This window comes from Gavialis gangeticus, unplaced genomic scaffold (assembly GCF_001723915.1).
Source record: "Gavialis gangeticus isolate Ggan-Ray unplaced genomic scaffold, GavGan_comp1, whole genome shotgun sequence".
Taxonomy (NCBI): domain Eukaryota; kingdom Metazoa; phylum Chordata; order Crocodylia; family Gavialidae; genus Gavialis; species Gavialis gangeticus.
The window spans coordinates 14,603,169-14,614,905 of NW_017728993.1; the positions used below are offsets into that span (position 1 = coordinate 14,603,169).

The 11,737-nt window shown below is 49.5% G+C and overlaps 1 protein-coding gene across 4 annotated transcripts in view; it reads right to left on the minus strand.

The window, feature by feature from the left end:
• ACOT11 (acyl-CoA thioesterase 11) overlaps positions 1-11,737 on the minus strand; it is a 48,618-nt gene that overhangs the window by 22,381 nt on the left and 14,500 nt on the right. For 3 of the 4 annotated variants that reach the window (XM_019501254.1, XM_019501253.1, XM_019501256.1), the window contains 4 exons: positions 6,252-6,312; positions 5,348-5,449; positions 2,966-3,101; positions 1,370-1,526 (listed from right to left, as the gene is read on the minus strand). In XM_019501254.1, the coding sequence (XP_019356799.1) occupies positions 1,370-1,526; positions 2,966-3,101; positions 5,348-5,449; positions 6,252-6,312 (456 nt within the window). Of the gene's footprint in view, positions 1-1,369; positions 1,527-2,965; positions 3,102-5,347; positions 5,450-6,251; positions 6,313-8,634; positions 8,697-11,737 lie in introns of those variants that run through there. The other variant, XM_019501255.1, reaches the window with a different exon arrangement.

The following is an 11,737-nucleotide window of genomic DNA, read 5'->3' on the forward strand; positions in this document are numbered from 1 at the left end:
GGGTCCAGAGGAGGGCCACCCGCATGATCCGGGGACAACAGGGCAGACCCTACAGTGAGAGACTGTGGGACCTGAACCTATTCAGCCTCCACAAGAAAAGGCTGAGGGGGGACCTGGTGACCGTCTATAAACTCACTAGGGGGGACCAGCAGGGTTTGGGAGAGACCTTGTTTCCCCTAACGCCCCCCAGGGTAACAAGGAATAATGGCCACAAGTTGTCTAGTTTAAACCTACTCTCCGACATCAGGAGGCGCTACTTCACGGTCAGGGCGGCTAGGATCTGGAACCAACTTCCAAGGGAAGTGGTGCTGGCTTCTACCCTGGGGGTCTTTAAGAGGAGGCTTGATGTCTACCTGGCTGGAGTCATTTGAGCCTGGTTTTTCTCCTGCCCAGGCGGGGGTCGGACTTGAAGATCTACAAGGTCCCTTCCGACCCGACTTCTATGATTCGATGATTCTATGTGTTTTGGACCTCATATAGCAACAGGTTACAGCCTCTGGTTCCAAAATGAGGACAGCATCATGACAAGACTTTGTGGAAATATAGAAAAAGGGTGGGAGGGTTTGAGATGTCAAATCTAGTCCAACCCCCTGCTCAGAGCATGATAATCCCTGTCTATACCATCCCAAACCAATGTTTGACTAACCTGCCTTTAACAATTCCCAGCAACGGAGATCCCATAATCTCTCCTACCAATGTCTTATATCACCCTCATCATTAAAAAGTTCCTTCTCATATCCAACAGAAGCAGGCAAAATTTAAATTTGGCAACCCTTGGCCAGCGAACCTGTTCAAGATTTGGGCGGCTGGAGACCCAATAACCTGGAGAAGGCAAGTGGAGCCTGCCCCACCTCACAGTGCAAGGGTTGGACCTACCTAGCAGGAGATACAGGACCCACAAGTTGAGGTCACTACAAAGGACCACTGGCGACAAAGTAGAGGCTCTCCTCTCTCAGAGTTAATAGCACCCCACGTCTAAATGAGTTGTCGAGTTATTGTCCAGTTGTAGGCTCTGTCTTTGGATAAAACTGAAACCTGAGGTCCAGGCCACTTCAAGTCAGGGAACAGCACATGAAGGTTTTTGACGAGTAGAAAGGAATTAGCACCTTGCAACCTGGGGCCCAAATCCTGTTCAGGTCATTATTTTGCACCCACCTCAAACTCCCTGTATCACTCCAGTTGCAGGACACCCTGCAATGGCCTCCCAAACTGCTGTATGGGGTGGCTGCGGCCTGCTATAGTACTATGTCTTATGCAGTAACACTTACCACAGGAATGAAAGGCACACAGAGCATATGCAGCTGGACCCCCGTCCCAGGCAAAAGATCCTGCCGACAGTCGCCCTTTAATGGAGGAGCCCAAACCTCACCTTGCTGCTATCGTGGCGACGTTTTCCATCCAGGCCATGATCTGCCCACCAAAGGTGTTTCCCTGATGATTGGCATGAGGGGGCAGCACTAGCTCCACACTCTCCACCCGGGTCTGTCCAGCAGGCACCATAGTCTTGCAGTCTCCGGTCTCATGCTCTGGGATAGAAGAAACATACTGGCTTATCACAGCAGCATGAAAAAAGGGGCCTGCTAGGCCGATGAAAGGCTTAGTGGTGCAAGTCATTGCTTGACCATTATCTACAAAAACCTCATGTCCCCTCTTCTCCCACAAGGCCTGAGCATTTCCCAGCCCACAGCCACACTGAATCCAGAACAGCTCCCTGTTTCACCTGTGTAACAGCTACTATGCAGTCAGGTGAGGGCTACCTATGAACCTTTCCCCCACTCAAAGAAAACACCATGTTTCCTTAACATGGGGCCTGGAGACCTTGTACCCATTGAACCCGTGGAGTAAAACATGGCTATGCACCTTTCACACAGCCCTTGAGAGGGCCACGAAGAAGCAGGTCCTGCCAACCCACTCTACCTGGGCCAAACCTGGCAATGAGGAAAATCTCCTCCTCCTCCCTGTTGCAAATCTCAAGCACACAGACAGGGGGCTCAAAAGCAGAGTGTGTGAGCGTGCGTGTGTGCGCGTGCGTGCGTGCGTGCAAGTGGGGGGGGGGGATGGACCAGCCCTTCAGGGCAGCTTCACTGCCTCATTTATGAGCTTGGCATGAGCAGAGCACAAGCACACGATGGGTAGGGCAAGACTATCCTTGGGAACGTTCTCCATTGCTCCGAGGGACCGGTTCACACGTACCCTCGGCCCAGGGATCAGGCCTGACTAGCCTCTGCAGCCTGGCCTAACATCCCCACCAAACGCCACTTGGTCCTAATGGCATGTCCCACCCAAGAGACTCCAAGCCCATTGCTAATGTTAGCAAATGGCCTTGAACACAGCTGTGAAACAGGTGTTATCCCCACTGGGTAAGAAGAGAGGGCAGCAGAAGTTGCCCAAAACCGGGTCAGTGGTAAAGCCTGTAACAAGGCCCTGCTGTGCCACCTTGTGCTGTAGACCATCCTCCCAGGAGCCTGCCAGGACGGGGCGGCACCAATAAGCCTTCTGGTGAAAGTAATAAGCCAAGCCAAAAACGTAACAATGCCTCAATAAGCACATTTGAGACAATTAGCACGTCACAGGATTGGGGTACAGGCCAGACTTGTTAGACACTTGACAGAGATCAAAGGCTGGAGAACAGTGTACAGAGCCGACAGCTAGGAAGGGCCACATTTTCGCCCCATCTCTACCAGCGAGTCGCTGCGTAGCGATGGCAAGTTCACTTTATGCGTTGCCTGTGGACAATACTTAGTGCCCCGCTTCACAGAGATACTGTGAGAGACAAGTGGTCTGCCATGCATGGAAGACCACCTCCAAACTCCAGGGTTTTATAAGCAAATGCCAGATGTGAAACTGCTTTGCTGCAGACAGATGTGCCCAGACTGTTCTCTGTCCCCAGCTCAAGGCAATCGGGCCAATGCCCGGCACAGACTCCCACGGGACAGAGGGATGACAGACCCACAGGATAAGTTACCAGCTTGGAAGGAGCTGCTACTAAGAAGATCCTTGATGGTATCAGTGTGGACCAGCCTCATGCGGCGGCGCTCGGCTGCAATGCTGTATTCGGTCTTCTCCTCTTCTGTCTGAGGAATCACTGGCTTCAGTTTAATCTAGGCACAAAGGGACAGGACAGAGTCTGTATTCAGCTTTGCTCCTACCTGGGCTGTTTCCCAGGGAAACACTTCAACGGGAACCCTGAGGAGCATGCAAGACATCACTACCAGGCTTTATCTAGAGCAGGGCTGGCCAACTGGTGGCCTGTAAAGGGTTAATCTGTGGCCCCTGGATTCCCACCCAGCTGCTGATTCCCCACTGCTCCAGCTGCAGTAGCAGCCAGGGTTTCTGCCCCCCTCCAGCTCCTACTTCCTGCCCCCACACAACAGACAGTGCAGTACAATGCAGTGCAGCCCATGGTGCCTGCAAAGCTTGCAGTCAGGGACCTGAGGGTAAGACTAGGGTGCCAGTGTGTACCTGGTACAGTGGGAGAAGGAGGGACCATGCAGGGTGCAGCCTGGTGGGCCCATGGGTCATGCTGGTATGGCCCGTGTAGCATGTGGCCCCTGCTGGTGTGGCCCACAGGGTATGTGGCGATAAAAGATGGACACCTCTGATCTAGAGAGCTCATGCATCTCAGTGGTTCCCAAACCATGAATGCACCACTGCAGGTGGCAAACTTGGGTCATGCCAAGCCAGACCAAAGGTCCACCTAGCTCAGAGTTTGGTCTCCAGCAGTGGCCAGCAGAAGCTGCTTTGTAGGAAGAGCGGAAAAACACAGGGCATGCGTAGCTGATTGCACAGAGCTTCCCCGTTTGCCATGTCACACATCAGGAAGAGTGCACAGTGGTCCACTGCCTTGGTTCAAGAGGTTTGGGACCCTGGTCTAGATGATACTTCTAGTCATGGGCCCCAATGTCCTGGGTGAACTGGAAAACCTTTCTATAAGGGGCAGCTCCTCCATGACACCGTCTTCCAAAAGAGCCCAACTGCACAGTATTCGCAGCATCAATACGTTCTTTGTATCCAAAGCCTGTTTCATCAGAGGACCATGGTGCTCTTTACCAATACGAATGATGACTTGTATTACTGTAGCATGTACGGACCTCAACTGTGGCCAAGGCCCCGTTGTGCCAGGCTTTGTAGAGACACACAGCAAGAGACAACCCCTGGCCTGGAGATCTTATGGTCAAATAGAGGAGGCAAAGGATGAAAACAAAAGCATAGAGACTAGCCGTCACTCAACAAGTTAGAGGCAAAGCTGGGCATCAAACTGGGCATCCAAGTCGATGGCCAGTGCCCTGCTCTGTTAGGCCACATTGCCTCCGTATCAGTCGGAGCTATAGTAATCTGCTAAGCCACAAGACACCTATGTAGGAGGTAGGGAAAGCCCAACCTGATTTCAAGGAGGCACCAGGGTGGCATGAAATGGCTCGCCTACAGGTGACAAGAGACTTGAAGCAAAACCAGGATTACCATCTGGATCTCCTGAGTCTCAGGCATCCTCCTCTTAAAGGAAACCCTCCTTCAGCTACTGATGTGAATCTGGAAAGCTGTGTGCTACATGGCCGCTGGCTGACTGCCACACACTGACCTGGGACGGGAAGCGGAGGTTGCTTCAACTGGCTGGAGGAGTTTGGTTAAAAAAACATTCCCCAAATAGCAATTTGGCTAGGACACCGCGGCTCTCCTCCAGGCACCTGCACTGCAGGGTTTTAATAACCACCAGAGGTCAGGAAGTAAGTGTAGTTATTACAAGAATATTTGAATCCTGAGTGCTTCAGGAAAAGCACAGAAATGCCATTTGTTTGTTAATATTTATAGAGAGACTTAACAACCCTTTGAGAATCTAGGCCTCACTATAAACAGGGCCCAGCTAGGGAGGCAGCTAGTCAAAAAAAGTGTTTATACAGATGTCCAGCAAATCCTGCAGTATTATTGTTTTGCATTTGCAGTAGGGTAACACCTAAAGGCCAGTCAGACCCAGGCTTACAGTTATTACACATACGCACTCAATAGAAGACAACCTAGTGGATCCTCTTACCTCCACGCCAAAGGACTGTGATAAATGCTGCAAAAGTACAAGCAAGAAACTTATTCTGTTAGAGCCAACAATTCAAATGCAGTGTTGCAAGTGTCACGCCAGGTGTGTACCATTCAAGGTGCCACATTAGGGATATTCAAAGTCAAGATCAAAACACTGAGTCACCCAACACCTGATGACAACCATGGAAATCTTTGCAAGAGATCTCAAGGCAGACCCTGGAAGCAGTTCCACACAATGCCAGCAACTTGATTTCTTCCCCATGACCCAGAACTAGAAGTGACAGCAGCTCTAGCTTCGGAGGGGGTCTTCTCTTACCTTAGTGTTCGATGTGCTTTGTGCAACAAAGGTAGCATAAGCTTTGCACACGTTCCACTGCTCGCCGCTGCAGAGATCTTCATAGCTGACCTGGATCCCAACCTGGAATGGAGTCCAAAAGAGACACTGAACTACACAGGACCAGTCAATTCACAATGGCTTCAACTGCTCCTATGGAATAAAAGGAGGTGGAATAAATGAACCTGGGAAGTGTCACAAGCTTCCTTCCCCAAATAATGCAGGATATGAAGAGGATGCACTGACACAGGACCTCTATTCCCATACTGAGGGTCAGCAACTCATTTGAGATGGGGAACAGCGAGGGCAACTATTGCTTGAAGAGTCCTGCTACTTTCTAGTGATGGGATCACAGAACTAATTCCTTGGAGAGCAAAGCAAGCCAAATACTCCAGATCAGACTGTTTCTCCCCAAGCAAAGCAACGGAAACAAGTCTAAGACGGGGAGTCAGCAGACATCTGGGGCAGCAGGAGAAAAATGGCTCTTCAGGGATTCTTACAGCATTAAAAGTATCACAATAAACAGATAAAAGAACAAGAGAATGACCTCTAAATAGGTATATATGCAGCCACATTGGGCTAAATGCACCTGACCTTGGATGCTAGGCAGCCTTGAACTTAGCTAGCTCTTGGATGGGACACCACTTTGCAAACCCAGGCACTGTAGATCCAGGCCAATGGAGGTGTGTCCAGAGCGCCTGGATCACAGAAAACTGGACTGTAGAAATCGAATGGGCAGCAAGACATCACTCGGCCCCATTGTCACTACCACAATGATGGATGGGAAAGGAAGGAGGGTTGGGTCGGTAGTACCACTAATACAAGCGTTCACTGTGTGGACAGAGAAGCAGCAGAGGATGCAGGTAATGGGGTAAGGCATACAAACCTCCATGCTAGAGTTAAAGGCTCGGTTTACTTTTGCTTTGATGTTCACAACTTGCCCAATGCTGAAAAACAAAACAAAAAACAAATAAAACTTTAAAAAAAAAAATCAGAAAAGGTGTTACTGTGGGATCAGAGGGAAAACAGCCCACATGTACAAAACACACATTCACCTAAAAAGCAGTTCTACCTCCCTGGCAACCAGTCCCCGATAGTGCTGCAGTTAAGGTCTATAGGGCAAAATAGCTCGCTTCCAGAAAACAACAGCGGATGTCCTATTAGCAGCTACTCTTACTTCCTTGGGACTGTGCATGAGGGTCACCAGGACAGTTCAAGGAGGGGTAGGGAACCATAGGTATCCTAGGGATTTATGAAAGGTAAAGGCTCTTCCGTGGGTCCCAGCACAGAGAGGCAACTGGGCCCAGTCCTCATGTCCTTTTCCAGTACAACAGAGAGGGCTCACAGATGAGATTTCCTGCTTGAGTAATTTTACATTTAAATGGTATCCAGGTCCTGGGCTGTGACTCTGGGTAGGAACATAACAGCTGGCTTCTCTGCCCAGCCTGAAAGGTACCTGCTGTGATTAATGCAAGCGGGCAGGGGACACAGCCACATCCTGCCATTTAATATGCAGTCACAGGAGTCCCAGGGAGGAACGGCATAGGCTGTGTCAGGAAAGGTGGGAGAGGAGACAGGTCAGATTTCACCGAGACAGAGCCAATTTAGCTTCCACATCTGGAATTCTCCTGTCTACCCAGCAGGAGTGTATTTATTAACAAGGCCTGTTCTCGAATACTTTGGATGCCAGTTGTACTTGCTGGAGAAAGAGACCACAAAAGCTGGAAACCAGCAGTCCTTTTAGACAAAGTGGCCCCTTTCTCCAAGGCAATAACAAATGCAATAGCTTCTCTAGCAAGGTTTTAAGTCGAGTTTAAGTATCCGCAGACAGCTATGCATGCACACACACACTCACGTGCGCGCGCACACCGACCCTTTCAGGCTAACAAATCAGTGGCTGTTAAATCAGTAAGTGCAGTTAACTAACATCATTGATCAAAACGGGCTAGCCTTTGCCAACTGCTTGATGAAAACGGGAATATTCCTTCCCTATTTTGGAAGGAAATAAAAAGAAAGATGCTAGAAAATTAAATGCAAAAATCTTTTGTTAATGCCACCGTCAGTTCATGCCCCAGTAAGTGCTCAGGTAAGTTTGAATACACAACCTTAGTGTTTCCCATGCCCCGGTGCATGACAGTTAAGACTGCTTCATTCAGCTCCACTTATTTCAGCTACCAAAGCTGAGATGCACACAACCCGAACTACTGATTTTCATACATCCCCCACCCCTCAAGACTAGGCACACAGCTTGAAATCTAGTCCAGTTTTTCAAAGCGGGTTCAGATCCAACCCCTTCCTTGACTGCCCCCACTTGTATTTTGGGGATTTACAATCCCACTGTCCTTGTTTCTCAGTCATTTTTCTTACCTTCCTTGCTGTGTGAACAGAGCGTGGAGAATGCTAGACCATAGCGGGGAAACTGGCTATACCCAAAAGCAAACCTGAGAAAAGAGGGACATGTTCCTCCCATAACACCACTTTAAGTTACAGTCATCTTAAGTGTGACTTGAAGCAGTACAGCAGTGGGTGCCGGACCCTGCTGCATTACAGTCGTGGCACAAGTACACGTCACAGCCCGTACCACTGCACGGGCTGGCAGCGCAGTTCCCAGGGGTGACCGCTGCATCAAGCTTGTGAGCAAGGAGAGGCTGTAAAACTGTACCCCGCCTGGGTGGGACCTGTTCGTGCCTAAAGCAGGGGGTCACAACCCTATCAGAGTCACAGCATCTCCACAACATTTCTGAATTTGGAGGCAGCCCCAGTTGAGAAGCAGCGTTGCACTGGCTCAGCTTACCTCAATGGTTCTCAACTGGGGGCTGCCACCACCAAGTAAGGGGCACCAACTGTGTCAGGGACAGAGGCCTCCATTTCTACTGGTTTGGGGAGACTGGAAACAATCAGCTGTTCACAAAAGTGGGTCCTTAGGTCTGGGAGAAGGGATCTCCAGTCATCCATTTTCTCAGCAAGCCAGCGCAGTGAACAGCCAGCTCACCCTACCGTTTACATGCACGGCTCTCTCAGTCAATCATATCCCCTTAGGAACACCAGCTCCCTTAGACGCCAGTGAAAACAACTTTTATGCCAACGCCAAGTTAATCTGAGGATTACTGAAACATTAAAAGATTAAGAGAACTGCCTCGGTGCATGTAAAAGCTGGTAGGTATTGAGTGCTCATGTCAGTCAGGTTAATGCGACTATTCACAATGTCACTAGGTTAGGGCTAGCAACAAGTCTAAGTCTACTGCTTTCACTTTTGCAGTTGTTCCTACCAGAAATTGTCCTTCCCATGGTGTTGCCAAGGAGATACTATATGCATCTGTCTGATACAAAAGAAAGGCAATGTTTGGGTAAAAATATATACAGAGAGAGAGCTCCATGACCATACATTGTACACGTGCAGAACTACTTTGATCACTTGGGAGGAACTGCACCTCTCTCTGCTTTGTAACTGGGCTCATGTAGAGTGACTATCACCCCTGCAGGTTACAGCCAGGATCAAGGCCCCTGTGGGAGCTGTACAAGATCACAAGACACGGGTTTTGGTTCCAGGGGCTCAAAGCCCACCTTTATAGTTAGGTGCAGGAGTTAAATGTACATTCAAAGGGTGTGCGGGCAGGAGGATCCCAGGAAGAGGAGGTGGGACAACCAGGAATGCAGTTGACCACGTGCCACACTCGATGTACAGTGTTTAATCAACGGTCTCAAAGCAGTTTGCATTCTGATTTTTGCTGTTGATTGCTTCATGTACAGATCTGAAGGGTCAGGGACTCCGAAGGCACCTAACCCCATTACACCCAATAAAACTTTATCTTTCCACTTATTGCTTCTTATCGACTGATATAGCCCTCTGCTGTAAAAGCTGCAGGCTGGTTAAGGGTGCATGAAATAGCTCCTGTAGTTCTCTTCTTGAGATAGATCCAAAGACAAGCCCCTTACACACCTACACACCAGGGCATACACCAAGGGGTCTTGTCTATTTGCAATCTAGTGAGTCAGTTATTTGCTAAAAGATAAAAGAAGAGTCATTTCAGGTCCTGCACCTGATGCCATTCCCCCCTCCCCTTCCCCCAACTTCCTTTGCTGAGCTCTGCGGTTTTACAATCACATTTTCCTAGCTTTTAAAACGTGGGTCTCTCTCCCTTCATGGGTGTATGGGAAGGGAAATGAAATGCACACGAAGAAGCCAACCAGCTCTGGCCCTGATCCAAGGCTCACTGGAAATAATGCAAAGGCTCCTCTGGTTTCTGTGGACTTTGAAGCAAGCTCTCCCCTGGGAGCCTAGTTAAAATATAAGATTAGGAGGACTCAGGCCAGTTAAGATTCAAGTTCTCCCCGGGACGTCCTTAAGCAATGCTTGCAGGGGGGCCCTCCAGCCCACTGAACCAGCTGCAGCTGTGGACAGATGCAGCTTTCCAAGGGGTCAGACTATTGACCCAGAAGGGTCTGATAGCTTCCATCGGCAGGTCAGCAATCAGTAATGCCAACAGCCCTGCAGTAGCAATTGCTGAAGGTAGGACCAGTATAATAAAAATGTCCACAGAGCTCGATTCTGCCTCCCCGGGTCTGAAGCATCAGTAAAATCAAAGTCGATGAGGTTCTTGAAGTAGCATCTTGCTGCAGGTAGATTCATCCACAACTACGTGAAGAGTGTGCTACAAGCCAGGAGCTGCACAGCTATATAACAACTCAGCCCATAATACTGTGTCCCCTCCTAGTCCCACCCTGCGGATCTGCTCTAAGAACGGAGAACGCCTGGTCTATGCGAGTGCTGGCAAACAAATCATCAGGGTCCTAACTCAGACCTGGCTGCAGGGTTTGGCACAAATTGTTTCCTCTCCACCACCTCTGCCTCTGCTTGGGCTCAGGCAGGAAGGGGCCTTGCTCTAGCACTCATGGCTCTGGCTTTAAGTCCCACCACCAACCAAGGAGCGTTTGCCTGGAACTACAGGCTCCCTACATGCGTCAAGTGGACCCCATGCCCGAAAAGCAGGGACCGCGCATACAATTAGACAGTCTTTACCACTGTGCGAGAGCTTCAAATGGTTTACTCCCACCTCCATGGGCAGCAGGATGACCTCAGCCTCTCCACTGAGGATGCCATGGCAGATTCCACTTGATTACACAGCGTATTAGACCAGAACGGACCTCACCCCTCAGACAGAGGCAGCATCTCCTCTGCAGTGTTCCCAGACAGAGCCTAGGCCACTGCGACTAGCAGCATTGCATACAGTGACTGTATATGAGATCACAGGTCTGTCCTTCCTTCCCTGGCTTGGGATGGATTCCCAGTAGGCTGGATTTCTCTGCCAGGACTTCCAAGTGCTGTCGGAGGACTCTGCTTGCATCAAAATCAGCTACTGAAAATCAGAGCATCATCATTCCCTCCCTATCCCCTATGCTACTGCTCCAGAGTGGAAATGCAGCAGAAAAGACTGGAGGTGGTTTTAGCTTTTCTGTCTACCAGAGTTTTTAAGTAGGTCAGACAAGTCATAAGTGTTACTGAGCTCTGGATTACACACACACACACCCCTCTTTGGCTGAGAAGAGCTTTATAGGAAGGTGCACGCATGAACACACACACACACACACACACACTCCTCTTTGGCTGAGAAGAGCTTTATAGGAAGGTGCACGCATGAAAACACACACACACACACATACACACACACACACACCCCTCTTTGGCTGAGAAGAGCTTTATAGGAAGGTGCACGCATGAAAACACACACACACACACATACACACACACACACACCCCTCTTTGGCTGAGAAGAGCTTTATAGGAAGGTGCACGCATGAAAACACACACACACACACATACACACACACACACACCCCTCTTTGGCTGAGAAGAGCTTTATAGGAAGGTGCACACATGCACACACAAAGACACACACACCTCTGGCTGAGAAGAGCTTTACAGGAAGGTGTTAAGCTCTTTAACCAGCTGCTTTCTCTCAGCTTTTCAACATAACCTCACCACTGGGGAATTTAACTGGGTCTTGTCTTCACTAGAAGGAATCCTGCTTAAACACCCTTCTTCACAGTGAGTTTGAAGACACAATCCTGGCCAAGTGTTGAAGAGGACAAGTTGTGCCCAGCCCTGTCCTCCATAGGCATGCATAAAGCATAGCCTTTACGTCATAACTAATGACATGAAGCCACACATGAGGAAGACTTGTCCTCGTCTGCACTGACCAGTCAGAATCATATCACTTGTCCTGGTCTTTTAAAATAGGGATCTCAGATTCAAGTTTCCTAGTAGAGGAAGCCTCACAGCAAGCAAGTCAGATTTTCCAGCTCCCAGGCCAAGACAAGCTGGCAGCAGCACGAGCATTACTTTGCAAAAGGGGAATTCTGGCTTCCTCCCAG